Raw genomic sequence first — 16,144 nt, 5'->3', positions numbered from 1 at the left:
TTAACGTCAACTATGATGTCCCCGTGAACCTTTCCGCATCTTGAAAACAACAGTACTGCAAAGTGGTATCCACATGTATGATCGAATAAGATTGCCACTGGTTGGTCGTGAACCTCTTGCTCAAAGCGCAAGTTGAAAGCTTGCGGATTGGAAACTGACTGTTGGTGGATATATCTCATGAACCCGAAAGCCAAATTCTACTGAAGGAAGCGTGACTACGCACTTTAACACTTTGTTGGAGTCATAATTCCAGGTAACCCCTTTGTCCTCGGGAAAGGGAACAATAATTTGCTTGAAACTAAAGCCATTCTCGGTTGCTCTGGGGTTTAGTACGGTTATCCCGAAGATAGAAATTATCACCACCATAATCGCTTTGCTGCTTCAAGGTAATACCGATGAAATAGTTTGGCGCTTTTGACAGCTGACAGTTGAGCATAGCTATGGCGTTCGTGCTCCGAATTGAGTCATCCGGGCGCCTGTATGCCTGCTCGGTTCCATAGGGGTCGAAAATGCCATGTAAGGACGTTTCCGGGAAGGCTAACTTCAAATTTCCATCAGCTGGTGTGTAGAGAAGCGGCAAAGTGATCTGCACTCCCTTATTGGTAATTGAGTACGGATTGCCGTCTTTTGTCGGAACATGATCGACTTCTCCGGAAGTGGAAAAATCTCGAGGAGATGAGGCTAGCAATCCCGTCTTGACACGTTTTGATGCCTTCCATGCAAAAAGGGAATGATCATCTGAACGTTTCATGATCTCCTCTTGAAGTCTGAAAAAGGCCTTTTGGTTCTCCCCATATAGCAGAGGCATGTTGACTCCGAAAAGACCCATCAAGCAATATGCTTCATCCTCGACTCTTGTAGTCATCCGTCTGGAAGCCCAAAACATCCTCTTCGCTACACTGTAGTCATCAAAGTTATTCATCATTCCCTTCAAAAGAACTGTAACACCAACACCGGTAACGTCGGAGATAATCTCGGCCAAGTCGGTTTTCGTTCCAATTTCCACCCAGTCAGAGTCATAAAAGACCACGTCTGAGGGGGCGACCAACTCTTGCAACGTCCACCCCCGGGTAAACCATCGGCTGTTTCTAATCGCTGACTGGAGGTATGTTAGGTCTGGTTTGATGTCAACATCGGCGAGGTAGGCATAGCAAACTTCGGCCCCTCGATACCAACAGAACATTGAATTGATAGCTTCGGACAGTTCGGCGCTGCTAGTTTTGTCGATGCAGCAGGTGTCGACCCAGATATAGCGGTAGCCGTCAGAAACAGCCTGGTTACGGCAGCCGATGATTTTCTTGCATCCACGTAGTTTAGGTGCGTCCCCCCCTACCAGATCCTGAAAGGAAACCTCTTCTTTGCCCCAGGTATGGGAAAGGATTGCGTATGGAGGTATGTTAGAGCCATGGAATTCTTCAAGTCTCATCAATTCAGTGTTTAGAAGCCGCATTGTGGATGATGACTTTCCCTCTCGATTTACGTACGAGGGGGATATAATACTCAGAATCAACGACTAACGCTGTGATGCCGCATAATGTTGGGTGCTTTTGTACTCGAGACGGTGGATAGCGCCACATGTCGCGAAGTTAGTCACAGGTTATCTCAGTAAGCGACTCAGACAGCACCTAGCCCGCGCGCTACGTTTTTTATGATTTTAACTAGTAACGCAGGCTTGTCCTGCCATCTAAGGGCCTATGGTGCGAGTTTTGGTGAGGCTCGACTGAAATTTTTATAATTTTACATACAGTGCATTGCACGACCAGCTTCCACCTAACAGTAAAAACAACGCTTTCACCCAATATCTCAGTTACGCTCTCGCCATCTCCACGTATGTATATATGTATATTCCGCCATCTCCACAAGGGTGTGGCCGGTGCGGGTCGGCCACCCTCCCTGCTTGTGGTGGCGATATTCAGTGCCAAATCACTCTGATTACCGTTAGATATTACTCCAAGTATGCTGTCGCAGCTCGATCGTTCTGCACTCGCACTAGTTTTACAGTCTGAAATTGTCGCTATAGAACAAAAACACAGGTTTTCAGAGCCCTTGCTAGTCCTATTTATTAAATGATTTCTCCTTAGCTACGCTAAAGAGAGTTACGAGAATGTAACCCTCAATATAAAGTCGTTTCAGACTCCCACTTATTCAGAGTTTTAAGCGATGACTCTGTGTGAGGATGCTGAGGGCCAAGAATCTGTTTCCGTAGCTGGAAGCATTTTTTTATTAGTAAAATGGCCTCTTTATTATGGCTTTGGGACTTTAATGTATGTGCGAGGTTGTTCATGCTGGTCAGCATGTCTGGATGCTCCTCCCCAAGCACTTCTTTCTCGTCTCCATCACTTGCACCTCTAGCTCTTCGGCCTCCTTCCACCGCCCTTGATCCTTATACGTTAATGCCAGATTGCCCATGCTGGCTAGCGTGTCTGGATGCTCCTCCCCAAGTACCCTCTTTCTTGTCTCCGCCGTTTGCACCTCTAGCTCTTCGGCCTCCTTCCACCGCCCTTAGTTCCCGTACGTCGACGCTAGGTTATTTATGCTGGTTAGTGTATCTAGGTGCTCCTCCCCAAGCACCCTCTTTCTCGTCTTCATCACTTGCACCTCCAGCTCTTCGGCCTTCTTCCACCGCCCTTGATCCTTATACGTTAATGCCAGGTTGCCCATGCTGGCCAGCGTGTCTGGATGCTTCTCCCTAAGCACCCTCTTTCTCGTCTCCGTCGCTTGCACCTCTAGCTCCTCGGCATCCCTCCACCGCCCTTGATTCCCGTACGTCAACGCTAGGTTGTTCATGCTTGTTAGCGTATCTAAATGCCCCTCCCTAAGCACCCTCTTTCTCGTCTCCATTACTTGTACCTCCAGCTCTTCGGCCTCTTTCTACCGCCCTTAATTCCTATACGTCGACGCCAGGTTATCCATGCTAGTTAGCGTGTCTGGATGCTCCTCTCCAAGCACCCTCTTTCTCGTCTCTATTACTTGTACCACTAGCTCTTCGGCCTCCTTCCATCGCCCTTAATTCCTGTACGTTAACGCCAGGTTAGCTATGCTAGTCAGCATGTCTGGATGCTCCTCCCCAAGCACCCTCTTTCTCGTCTCTATCACTTGCACCTCTAGCTCTTCGGCCTCCTTCCATCGGCCTTGGTTCCTGTATATTGAGGCCAGGTTATTTATACTGGTTAGTGTGGAAGGATGCTCCTCCCTAAGTACCCTCTTTCTCGTCTCCATCACTTGTACTCCTAGCTCTTCGGCCTCCTTCCACCGCCCCCAACCCCCGTACGTTAACGCTAGGTTGTTTATACTAGTTAGCGTATCTGGATGCTCCTCCCCAAGCACCCTCTTTCTTATCTCCATCACTTGCACATTCAGCTCTTTGGCCTCCTTCCACCGCCGTTGATTCTAGTACGTTAACGCTAGGTTGTTCATGCTGGTTAGCGTGTCTCGATGTTTCTTTCCAAGTACCCTCTTTCTCGTCTCCATTACTTGCATGTTTAGCTCTTCAGCCTTCTTCCACCGCCCTTGGTTCCAGTACGTTAACGCTAGGTTATTCATGCTGGTTAGCGTGTCTCGATGTTTCTTTCCAAGTACCCTCCTTCTCGTCTCCATTACTTGCATGTTTAGCTCTTCAGCCTCCTTCCACCGCCCCTTGATTCCAGTACGTCGATGCCAGGTTAGCCACGGCTGGTCAGCGTGGAAGGATGCTCCTCCCCAAGCACCCTCTTTCTTATCCCTATCGCTTGCACGTTCAGCTCTTCGGCCTCCTTCCACCGCCCTTGATTCCAGTACGTTAACGCCAGGTTGGCCATACTAGTCAGTGTGGAAGGATGCTCCTCCCCAAGTACCCTCTTTCTCATCTCCATCGCTTGCACGTTTAGCTCTTCAGCCTCCTTCCACCGCCCTTGATTCCAGTACGTCGACGCCAGGTTGACCATGCTGGTTAGCGTGGAAGGATGCTCCTCCCCAAGCACCCTCAAATTCACTTGCACCTGCAGCTTTTCAGCCTTGTGAGGTTGAGGTTTGTGACTTGCTATCTGAAGTTTTATTGCTGGCATGGTTGCGGTTGATCTAACCGATCCGCTATCACCATTACTTATGCCAGCTTCGGAGAAAACGGCCGGGGCCTGTTGGGAAAATACTAAGGAACGTGTGCCCCCGAGGGAAGTAAGTGGTGTGGCGCCTGAACTATTTGAAGAGTGAGGATATGGAGGGAGCCACTGCAATATCGGTCCTGCCCTATTAGATCCAATAAACATGGACAGTGTGTCCAACAGCCAGCGTCGCTGCCAGCGACGCTGCCAAGAAGCTGATAACATAAGCAGCCAGCGAGCGGTCTTTATTTTTAGAGTCAGCGAGCGATGAAGTCACAGCGCGCTATCAGCTCGCTGCCTTGGTGGTAAGGTAAGGAAGATTTTTTGGTGTCTTGAAGCTTTTTGTAGATTATAAGGATATTTGGTTGATATTTGGAGGATTAGCTATACGCCAAGCAGTGAGAAACCCCTGGGAAACTCTCGCTTACCTATAGTAAATATAGCATTTTCCCCGATTTCTCTATGCACGCGTGAGGGTCCTCTACCCAATATCCCATTAAAAGTTGACTACTACTATGTAAAGAACCTTACTTTTTACGCGTTAACCAGGCAGTAGAGCTTCTTCTTCTACTTCTTCTTCATTGTCTCTGCAATCTACGCGTTAATTAAGCTCTTTAATATCTAGGCTTTGTTAATTAGCTGCTTCCTCTCCCCTTTTAATTAACGATGATACCGAATTAGGTAATTAAAACAATCCTTCCTCTGTTGGTATATTATAAAAGCCTCCTCCAGCTGATTAGAACTACGGCTGTATCTTTTCTATTGACTAGGACAATCTCTACCTATAAAAGCATGGCAAGCTTACTGGTAAATATGGATACTGGGTTCTTTATAAGCAATTAATATCTAGCAAAGCTTTAATATTAGCTATTTAGCAGTATAGAGCAGACCTTTTTTAGAACGGTCCTATGGGTATAAAGAGACTCTGGCTGTGTAGAATCTGCCACCTAGCTTAGAAACCAAGTTCTTTACTTATAATTAACGGCAACGATTATATTATTGGCTATTTAAGATTAAAGTATAACATTAATGTAGGCCTTAGAAGCCATAAGAGCAATATATAATTGCTAATTCCGTTAAGCCCGTTTAAAGAAGCCGCTTAAGCTTTATCTGCTTTAGGAGGTGGCTATAAACGCTAGCCGTTTTAGGCAGCTGGCTATATTTAAGCATATGTTAATTGGACAATCCTATAGGATATTACCTTCTATTAAGCCACCAGTGCTTATACGCGCGCTCTGCTTATATTTAATCATCCTTAGATACAGGAGTGTCTTATAAAGGCGCCCACGTCATTAAGCGATTGGATTAAAGCCTTATTTAAATAGCGACATATTGGTATTAAAGACCTCCTTTTTACCGCGCTTAGTAAAATCTACCTTAGCTATGACATCTAGACGTCTATAAATGAAATGTCACTACTTAGTATAGTGGCTTATTTTATTGATAAAGACGGTAAGCTTTAATTAGTGCTTTTAGGGCTTTTATAATTGCGAGGATTACATACTGCTAAGAATATTGCGACGGCTTTGGCAGAGGTAATTAAAAAGTATTAATTTAATTATAAGCTTGGTTGCTTAATAACCGATAATGCTTATAATAATAACAACCTCTATAATTACCTCTTATAAAGCCTCTTAGTGCCTAAAAAGGAACGGCTTTGGTGCGTTGGTTATATTATTAACCTTGTTATTAAGGCCCTAATATATAGCAAAGGTGTAAGCAAGCTTAAACGCCTTTTAATTGGTGCAAGCGACCAAGCCAAATTTAACCTTATGCGGCAGAAAGGCTTCGTGGGCAAGGTTTATAATATTGTTAAATACATCATGCGATTACTAAGACGTCGCGAGGACTTTATTAAGAATTAGCTTAATGCCTGCATAGAGGACGAGCTATTTAATTACACAAAGCTTCTGCTTATTAAGGACGGAGGCGTTTGGTGGAATTCCACCTACTTTATGCTCTGCCGTGTATTACTTCTTCATAAGGCAATTAATAAATATCTACTTGCTTAGAGGAGGCTAGCTAATAATAGCTACGATCTAACGCAGGACTCGCTTACTAATGATGATTGGAAGCAGGTAGAGCAGCTTATTAAGATTTTAAAGCCTTTTATATTAGCCACCAAGCGTATAAAAGGCGACGCTAATAGCCCTAGTGTTAAAGGCTTATATAGCGCTCTATAGGAGTTAATTACTAATATAAAGCTCCTTTATTAAATTCTTCAGCGAACTTAGTAGAGCCTTAAGAACGAAAGCGACTCCTTCCTTAAATTGGGCGTTAATATGGCTATCCAAAAGATGAACAAATATTTCGACAAAATAAAGGATAAGAGCCCTTACTACTTTGCCGTAGTAATTCTTTATCCGTTACTTAAACGAGCCTACTTTCGCGATAAATAGAAATGGTGGCCTTAATAGTGGAAGCATGCTGAGCGGTGTATAGAAACCATATTTGCTGACTATATTAATAATTAAGAAGATGAGGAAGATAAGGAACTACTCATGCTGAGCGGTGTATAGAAACCATATTTGCTGACTATATTAATAATTAAGAAGATGAGGAAGATAAGGAACTAGTTAAGCTGTAATATAGGAAGGTTCCTTATAAATCCAACGACGATTTAGCTGATGAATATGCGCAGTCGTTAATTATAGACAAAAGCCTTACTTCCTCTAGGCGCAGTTAAAAGCGTATTAAGCTCGCTAGTAAGCTTAATCGCTACTATAACGTAGGCCTTAAGCTTATTAAGATCCGTACTGACGATGGCGATAAGGTAAATGATGTTATTCCTAACCCTCTTACCTAGTGGCTTAAAGTCGGTTAAATTCTCTATCTAACGCTTGCTAAGATTACTCTTAATATATTTTCTATACTAGCTATAAGCTCTATATGCGAACGAGTCTTTAGTTAAGCTAAAAAGATCGTTACTAATAAGCGCAATAGACTGTCAGCCGATATAATTGAAGTAGATTAATGTTAGAAATGGTGGCTGCTTAAAGGCCTTTTATTAAGCAGTTTGATTAACTGCATTAACACTAACGGAGCCTTAACTGCGCCCTAGTTAATGAGCTTTAATATTAATCTTATTGGCTATAAGCTAAATGCGGAGGCAGAAATACTGGCTTGGTAAGCTTCTTTTACTAAAGCCTTACTAAATTAAATTCTGACACAAAAATAGAGCCTCTAGAGCCCTTACTACCTTCCTTATTACCTACCTTATTTGAGCCTCTGTACGCGCTAAGCGGTTTCCACTATATTTTATACACTGTACTAAATAAATTAAGGAGGATTTTTAATTGGGCAACGTTAATATTGTATATATAGAGGTTCTGCCAAAATTCCAATATAAAACACTATTAAATCCCTACAATTTGCCTAATTAGGAAATTAGGCTGACAGCGAACAGCGAGCCTGCCTATTTTGGTGCAGCGAACAGCGAGCGATTTGACTGGTGGCCCTAGCTCTCGCTCGCTGCCAAGAAGCTCGCTGGGCGCTGGCTGTTGGACACACTGAACATGGAGGACTCAGAAGGGTCAATTTTCGGAAGGGTAAATCCAGGTTTGTAAGTTACGCCGGGGTAGTTTACGTCATTCAGGTTGGTCTTCGTGTTAGGGTGTGTGAAAAACTCATGTATTAGGTCCACCTTTTGCTCGATACCATGATGATCTCGCTGAGAGTCAATAGCATTCTCAACATAAGCTTTAGGATGATTTTCCTCAGCAATGGTAGTCGGACTCCCATAGCCTCTTTTGAGTCGTGTTTTCTTCATTGGTTCTAGTGGATCTCGACGCTTCTGCTTTGGAGTATGTCTCACGTTCCTAACAGGCGGCGTTTGGGGAAGTGGAAGGTGAGTCAGTCGGATGTTTTTAAAACAAAGTCTTTCCTTCCGAGCGACCTTATAGAAATGGACGCCAACGCTCTGATCATCCCATGTATCTATTCTTTTTCTTTTCTGAGGGGAAAGGGTTCTTATTGAGTTGTCGTGGTCCTCGAACGACCGATCAAGGGTATCATCTCGGTAGGGCAATGGAAGCCGAGTGCGTGCATCTTCGAAGCATATATTACATTTGGTACTACAAATAAGCGACTGTGCTTTTGGAGGCGATATCGGTGATAGCTTACCATTGCTTCCCGCCATCCGACAAAGTAAAGGCAGAGCTTCGACAGCCTGGTCTTGGGCATCGCTCATTTCCGCTAAATGCATGGGAATACCGGCCGATGATGAATGCCATGGTTAAGCTCATGCCTGGTCTCAGGCCATCAAAGCTGGACTTTGAGATGACTCCCGAACTGTCCAAGGGATCAAATAACTCATACTCCCCGGCGGCGACTTTAGCATGGCCAGGTCCCGTTGAGAAATGTGCTAGTATTATACCTTCGATTTTCTGCTACCTGTTCAGTATAACGTAACAGACGTGAAGAGTTAGTCATACAAGCCAATCGAATTCCGAGGGAATAGGAAAAACTCTTCCTAAAGCGTCTTCGAATTTCACTGGGGCTTGGAACCAGGTATAACGCAAAGCCGGAGTTGGGGACTCTTGCATTTTGACCAAGAAACTAACAACTCTAGCATTTGATTGCCATATCCTAGCCACTTGCTCGACCAGCGTTTTTAGCTGCGGAATTACTTCGCTTGTTACTCTTTAGTACACCGGAAAATGCTGCGGGATAGGATGTTAACCTTGTTATTACTGTAGCAATCTTTTCCAAGGTCGACTGTATACTCTGCGTAATCTTACCAGTCGCTTCAGTACTCTCACGAACCTTAACAAGGCCCGTTTGGGTCCTTTCGACCCTTTCGCCTGTCACATATGTGGAAGATCTGTGCAAATGTCAGTTGGTTTAATCATGTGATTTGAGGAAGGAAAAGAAACTAACAACGCCTCAGTAAGCAGTCTCATATTCAGGCTCCCGACATGCGCTATAACATACGCTCGCAAATTGCGCACTTCATCATCCATAGTGAACCCCCACCGCAGCTTCTGAGTCCATATCCTCACCTTGGAATTCCCAGGCTGGCCAGTCAGACTCTCAAACTTCTTAAGCTTGCCCGCGAATTCGTCCAGAACATGCGTACACATAAGTGCAGCGACCCTGATACTCACAACATATAACTGCCTTTCTAGTGGAGCTTCTAAGTGCTCAATTTTATCCAAAGCTCGCTGGAGGCTGTGCAGCTCTTGCATCAGCTCTTGATATTCAGATCGCGCTGAGGTGCGGAGAATCGCGATGATGTCTTTGATAAGCTTGCCGGCGGCGATGAAGTCGCCGACTGCGAAACCAAATGACATGATGATCGGTGAGAAGACATATACTGCAATGGCACGACGGGTTTGTGAAAGGTGATGGATGGAAAAGGCTGGCAGGCATCAGGATTGAGATTGAAGGTTGTGGCGTCAGAATAGGCAGCCACATGATGCAGCCCTTGCCGATCTGTGCGGGGTCAGGCTGAAGCCAATACTTTCATCTTCGACTCAAGATGTATTAGACAACTTGCGCAGTCGGGGCAGGGGTCGCCTCCTAGTTTCTTACACCTCAATACTATGGCGTTCTTTCATAATCAACTAGGCCCTATATAGAAGGCTCGGCGCAGTACGCAAAGCCTTGTCGAATTTGACGTTTTGTAACCGTCGGTAAAGAGGCGTTCTATATGCGGCTTAGTAGGCTAGTAAGCAGTCCTGCAGATTCTGAAGATCCTGCCGAGCTCTGCCGAATAACCTCATATCGCTCCTGCCTACCAGTCTTATTGCCATGGATTTTGACGACAACGACGGCGCCGAATTTAATGCAGCTGCTAGAGCCATCCTCGCTATAACTTCTGCCACATAACTGGTATACTGCTCATCCAATTACCGCTTTTTGTGTCCTCTAGTAACCAAGTAAAAACTGATGAACCAAATGGTGTCAGTAAGGACAGCTGACAATACATTTTGGTAAGCTCAAATTTGGTTTAGAAAAGCTGACGATCTTCTGCAGAGCTACAGACAAATCTTCCTTATATACACCACCTCCAACAAACTTAACTCCCACGCATATCGTTCTTACTACCCCTTTCTACCTCCCAGGAGGCTCCAATACCTCCTGAGAGACCCGAATACAGCACGCCTGCCTTTAGGGCATCTTAAAAGCGTGTATAATAGGGAGTCGGGAGTTGAACAGGAAGCCGACGGCCACGATTGTATATATCGGCAGCAAAGGTTGAGCTTCTGCAGGGCTTACTTCCGAGCCTTCTGCTGAACGCCTTTCAGAAAAAATATGCGCCTTACCTAATAAAATACGCCTTACCCGATCCTAGCGTTCGGCTTAAATAAGCCGATTTTAGCTGATCTAAAGGACGGGTAAATACGAGCTCGTCGCGCCACCAATTTGGGCTGCATTAGCTGTATTTTATAAAGGTAGGGGGTCCTTGAAGCTGGCGCCGGGGGCGTCTTCTTGGCGGGTGTATGTAGTCTAGTTTCCAGCTGCGCAAGTTGTCTATTAATGTGTTGGCCAACCTGGCGTCGATGTACAGGAATCAAGAACGGTAGAAGAAGACCGAAGAGCTGGACGTGCAAGTAATGGTACTTGCAGAGGAGCATCTGGACACGCTCACTAGCATAGCTAACCCCGCATTTACGTTAAAGTCCTAAAGCCGTAATTGTGAGGGCTCGGTCGATTTGGGCTGAATCAGTTGGTAGCTTATATGCAAGAATTCCGAACCAAAGAAGAAGAAAAGAAAAGGTAAAGGGGGTTGCGAAATATACTCCTTGCCAAGAATTAGAGTGCGGCAGAATATAGCAGAACTTGGCGATAAGCGTCACGGCGCCGTAACAGTAATAAGACTATTTCACTAATATAAGAATACTTCTAGCTATACAAATAGATCCTTAGTCCTTAGTGACGATGGTACTGGAGGAGTCCTCCACATGCGTTTCCTGCTTACATAAGCAGAGTCCCTTCCTGTTCGGTCTCCGCAGCAACTACTTCGGTATCCGTAGTAGTCACCCCGGACCCCGTAGATATAGGCCTATATCAAGGCCTATATTCCTCATAGTTAGATTCCATAGATTCATTTATTTAATATCCTCAGATCCAGTTCATCAGGTTATGAGCACTCGTTGCTACTAAGCTGCGACGTTAGAAGATTGACACCTTACCATAGGTTGTATAAAGGGTTACTACACCCGTGCTAAGTCATATCTTACTGTTCTATATTTAACGCCTTACTAAAGGCCGCATTAAAGGTAACTACACCTGCGTATAAAGTTATTTCTTATTGTTAAATTTACGCGTTAAATTCGTTTGTTTACGCGTTAAAATTATTTATTTACGCGTTGCCATGGGTAAAGACTATCCAGGCATTTAACGCCTCAAGAAAGATGGTTTAAATTAGACCCAATATTAGACGCAGCTTAGCACGTACCTACGTGGTAAGGGCCTTCTGCACATTATTTGGGAAGATACGGGCCCACCCCTCTACCCAAAGCTCTAGGAAGAAAAACCTATAATATCTATTAATCGAGTACTAAAGGACGCTAAAAAGGAGGAGCGAGACAAGATCCTTAAGAGGTCTTAAATTATTGCGGATATTAATGACTTAATTCGCTTAGCTAATAAGGCACTCTCTGACAAGTATAATAAGGAGTTTAAACAGTATAACAAGGACGACGGCAAAGTCTATTTAGTCATCCTTAGTATAATTAATAATGAGATCCTTACTGCCTTAGAGCATAAGCAGTTGGCGAAGGACTGTATTAATCACCTTAAGCAGTCATTTGAGGCCCGTGGCTTAATCTATAAGGCCAACATTTTTTTTAAATTTTTTTTTTATATCCGATTGTATTATACTACGTACAATACTGCGCATGCAGCCTCTAGGCTATGGCGCTATAGTTCTATATACATAAATCCTTTCTAGGCAGCTTAACATATACTAGTAGCTATATCCTAGTAGTTTATAAACCCCTAAGGGTTTATAGCTCCTTAGTAAAATACTAAGTTACTATAACTACTAGGGAATGAGAAAACGGTAGGAAAAACCAGAGGAAATCCTAACACCTATCCCTATCCTTTTGCAATTTATTTCTGTCCTTTTGCTCTCTACTGTCCTTTTACTAAGAGCCTAGTAGGAGTTACCTCCTTCTAGAATCCTATTTATTTTATCTCTTCTTCTATAGAACCTTCTACGCTAGTACTATGCATATACTAGTTTAGCTNCTCTAAGATTCTCACAGTCTTTACTATTAGCAAAGTGTTTTTCCTTACAATTAATGCAAAGAGGGGTAGTGTGCTCGCAAGGCCTNCCTNATATTAAACAGGTAGGANAGCAGTGGTCTTTAGATAAATNTGCAGCCGCACAGAATCTACAGGCTCTAGTAGAGCATCTATCTCCTATATGGCCAAATTTTTGGCAGCTAGTGCACTGCGTAGTAGGAGAGACTTCGAGGTATTTTACTACCTTAGTAGCTGTACCTGCAATTGATATCTCTTTTTACTTAAGGATTTCTTGTCTTTTTTCTTCGTTCTCTATAGTAAAAACTATAAAGCTAAATCTGGTCTGTAGATTGTGTCTTTTTTCGCTAAATGAGATCCATCTAGGTAGTCCTTGTATCCTTATAGGATTAAAGGTCTCAATCTCTTCTTTTAGAAGCTTAGAGCCTCCTTCTCCTAGGAAAGGTAGGGTAGGAACCCCATGGGCTATAATTTGAACCCATGGTTCTAGTTTTTGTTCTCTTTAAAAGGTAAAGCAGTTATGCCAGATCTTCTTATATTTAACTAGGAAATCTGCATTATACTCTTCTGTAGTCGTAAGGAGAATATTTTATTTTCCTTTAGTTCTAGCTATAGACGCTAGAACTAGCTTTTTTACTTGCAGTTTTAATGCAAATAGTTAATTAACTTTATTTCGTATAGAGAAGGTATCTAGAGATTGGTCCTTTTCGTCTGTAATTAGGACTAGCTTCCTTTCTTATAGCTGCTTTTTCTTACTTCTAGTAGAAGTAGAACCCCTACTAGAAGAAGAAGGGGTAGAAGGTAGTGGTGGTAATGGTAAGGAGGGTGGGGAGGACGAAAAAGAAGGGAGGTCCTTCTTTAGTCTCTCTGCGTAAGTATTTTTAGTAGAAGCTACCTCCTTACGGAGAGCTTTTACTTCTTTTACTAGTCCTTCTAGGACCTCTTTTGCCTCTTCTTCTTCTTCTTCTTTTGCAAAGGGGTTTTTTCCTATTAGGATATTGTGTGTATAGTCCACTAGCTGTCCAACTTGTTCTTCTTNTTCTTCTCCTTCTAGCCCTCTATAGGCCTGGATTAGGCTTCTTAAAGCCTNGTGTAGATGTTCTTCCGGAGAAAGGGAAGATGGAGGTGTTACGGCACTGGCAGAACCTGGCAGAACTTGGCAGAACTTGGTTAGCAGAACTTGGCAGAACTTAGTTGGCAGAACTTGGTAGAACTTTGCGGTTACGTGACTAGAAGACCGTATAAAAAGAACCCTACTTTAACTAGCGCTACTCTTCTTCTCCTTTCCTTTCTCTAGCTTTAGATTCTCGTTTATAAACTACTAATTATATAGGCTTGTGCGTCCCTCTTGCCGTACTCGTGCCTTAATTAACTAAGTTGCTAATATTATTTAAAGCTTAACTACCCTTTCTTCCTAAGAAGGAACTTAAATATATCTACGGACTACAAACTAGAATAGAATATAGAATTAGACCTAAAGAATATTACTAGAACTAGAAGAATAGAAAAGAATAATAAGACCTATAGAATATATATAGACCAGAACCCCTACAGAATCCTATTAGAGGTTACCCTAATAACTATACCATAATGCTAAGAAATATAGCAGCCGGTAAAGCAGCCATAGGACCCTTAAATACCTCCGATAGTGAAACAGTAACTAACTTAAACTCCTAAGCGGAGCTCGTAGCAGCTAATGCCAAAATTAAACGACTTTAAGAGCTGCTTAAAGCTAGAGAACCCCCTACGCCTAGTAAGGAATTATTAGATACCTAAAGACTTGCTATAGTCCTTAAGGCTCTAGCCTAACGTACAGTATTAGTATTATCGCGGTCCGTAAAGGTTGCGGACCCCCTATTACTTATAGACGGAACCAACCCTATATTTAATAATTAGAAGCTTTAATTATAGGACAAGCTTAAAGTCAATACAGACTACTTCCCTACTACTTAGGCTAAAATGGCCTACGTCTTCGGCCGTACTGGTGGGGACGTATAGACGTACCTACGTCTACGGTACGCATAGGACTCGGTAAAGCCCTTCCTCTCTAAAGAAGAAATAATCGTCTACCTGTCTTCTATTTATAAGGACCCCTTTAAAGTATAAAACGCCCGACTTAATTATTATTGGGAATAGGGCAAATTGCCGCCATATGCGGCAAATTGCCGTCACGTGAGGCAAGTTGCCGTCACGTGTTGCCGCGGTACTAGCGTGGTAAGGAACCTTAAGTTTCTTACCCTTCCCCTTTCTTGGAAGAAGATACAAGAATAATTATTATACTATCTACGAACCGTAGCTACGTGATATCCCCTTATGAGTCCAATACTAATTAGTGGTTAACTTCACAGTTATACTATAGAATAGCTAGGTATTTACTAAGAAGAGACGAGCCACTATACTAGTGCTACTTATGCTAAGGGAAGCTGTCTTTTAAGGTTAGAACTGGTCCTAAACCTTAAATAGAACTCTTCTATAAATCTAAGGATCTAAAGGCCAGAACTAGTCCTAAGCCTTCCCTAGATTACAGATTCTTGCGTCCATTATATAGAACAACACGCGTTATAAGTCTTCGCGATTTAAGGCCAGAACTGGTCCTAAGCCCTATAATTATAAATACACGTTACGAACGCGTACTAAACGACAATCCCTATACTACTAATATTCCCTTCCTCCGAAGATATAACTATAGCCACTTTAAATAACTAGAGAGACTTCTTACCACTAGGGGTAGCTATATACGCGAAACTTATTAAGAAAGATTAGGACGTATTTACCTTTAATATAACAACCTATACCGTAAAACAAGTTAACGGCTTTCTCTTATACCATATTCTATTCTACTAAGATAGCTACTACGCCAATTTATAGTTATAGGAATACTTTAGGGAGGATTTTATAGGATAGACCGCCGATACCTAGGCACTTAGTAATATTAATATTATTTAGGATTTTTAAGATTCCCTCTAAAGGAATAGGGTATATGTTGCTAAGGATAGTAACCTAATTACTAGTAATATTTACGCCGTTCTTATTAGTATAGAAGAACCAGTATGGACGAAAGCTAAGATTATATATTAACTACGGAAACCCAAAACCAACCTATATTCTTTAGAAGGCAACTTTAATTTAGAACGAAATCCCTAGAACGCTACTCTCCTACCTAGAGGTGCTCTACTACCTAGAGGTGCTCTTTCTCTACCTCTACTACCTCTAACTCCTCTATCCCAGCTAACTAATAAGCCTCTATCTTAAGAAGTCACGAATTTAATAAAGGTATATTTAGACGAAGAGAAGAAGTTTAAAGGAGAATTATATAATATGCTCGGAGTAAAACTATAGGTCTTTTATAACTGCTGTAATAAGGTTAAAATTTAACGCCACTAGTTCTATTATGCTTTCTCTATTATATTAAAGGGATAGGCGGCAATATTCTATTACGACTATATTATAGGTAAAAACTATAGCTTTAATATAATGCTTTAGCTTATTAGAGCCTATTTTGAAACTAATAAGAACCGCCAACTCTATATATCCAAATAGCGGGAAACTATATTTTAGAGAGTTATTGCTTCTAACCTAATAATAACTCGCCTAAAGTGCCTTTAACTACTCTTTAATAAACTTTAGAAAATCTAATATAGACTTATTAAAACTTACTAAAACAAAAACAGCCTAAGGGACCAGGTTATCTTAGTATACTATAGTGTTCCTAAGTGCAACTTAGCGCTATATAAACCTATAGACACATTTAAAGGAGTATATACTAAGCTACGCTCCGCTATAGGTACTATAATGTAAATATAAGAATTTTAACAGCTCTATACTAAAAGCCTTACCTAACTAAGCATTCCTAA

The 16,144-nt window shown here is 42.5% G+C and overlaps 4 protein-coding genes across 4 annotated transcripts; all 4 read right to left on the bottom strand.

Moving 5' to 3' along the window:
* Positions 1–571: 571 nt before the first annotated feature.
* Positions 572–1,546, bottom strand: K441DRAFT_632434 (HET-domain-containing protein; the record flags this gene model as incomplete). The annotated part of the gene is made up of 1 exon (XM_067646345.1): positions 572–1,546. A coding segment is annotated over exon 1 (879 nt), but the record flags the coding sequence as incomplete, so codon positions are not given.
* Positions 1,547–2,113: 567 nt separating this feature from the next.
* Positions 2,114–2,284, bottom strand: K441DRAFT_551118 (uncharacterized protein; the record flags this gene model as incomplete). The annotated part of the gene is made up of 1 exon (XM_067643082.1): positions 2,114–2,284. The coding sequence occupies one exon, from the start codon at positions 2,282–2,284 to the stop codon at positions 2,114–2,116; it is 171 nt and encodes a 56-aa protein (XP_067506318.1).
* On the bottom strand, positions 2,114–3,957 carry K441DRAFT_713621 (TPR-like protein). Its single transcript, XM_067653948.1, has 2 exons — positions 3,750–3,957; positions 2,114–2,865 (listed from the first exon to the last, which is right to left on the bottom strand). Exons 1-2 carry the CDS (start codon positions 3,921–3,923, stop codon positions 2,503–2,505), a joined length of 537 nt encoding a protein of 178 aa, XP_067506317.1. The 5' UTR covers positions 3,924–3,957; the 3' UTR covers positions 2,114–2,502.
* Positions 3,958–7,534: 3,577 nt separating this feature from the next.
* K441DRAFT_656840 (uncharacterized protein) lies at positions 7,535–9,383 on the bottom strand (the record flags this gene model as incomplete). The annotated part of the gene is made up of 5 exons (XM_067648075.1): positions 8,958–9,383; positions 8,761–8,901; positions 8,513–8,711; positions 8,202–8,464; positions 7,535–8,152 (listed from the first exon to the last, which is right to left on the bottom strand). Exons 1-5 carry the CDS (start codon positions 9,368–9,370, stop codon positions 7,537–7,539), a joined length of 1,632 nt encoding a protein of 543 aa, XP_067506316.1. The 5' UTR covers positions 9,371–9,383.
* Between the last annotated feature and the right edge of the window lie 6,761 nt (positions 9,384–16,144).

This window comes from Cenococcum geophilum (assembly GCF_001692895.1).
Source record: "Cenococcum geophilum 1.58 unplaced genomic scaffold K441scaffold_12, whole genome shotgun sequence".
Taxonomy (NCBI): Eukaryota; Fungi; Ascomycota; class Dothideomycetes; order Gloniales; family Gloniaceae; genus Cenococcum; species Cenococcum geophilum.
This window is presented reverse-complemented; position numbering and strand designations above follow the sequence as displayed.

What these genes read in the sequence shown, in the direction of transcription:
- K441DRAFT_713621 (XM_067653948.1), bottom strand. Translation starts at nt 3,923, where the DNA reads ATGGTCAACCTGGCGTCGACGTACTGGAATCAAGGGCGGTGGAAGGAG. An exon ending in ATCAAGGGCGGTGGAAGGAG is followed by an intron (nt 2,866 to 3,749) that starts GCCGAAGAGCTG and finishes CGGTAGAAAGAG; the next exon opens with GCCGAAGAGCTGGAGGTACA.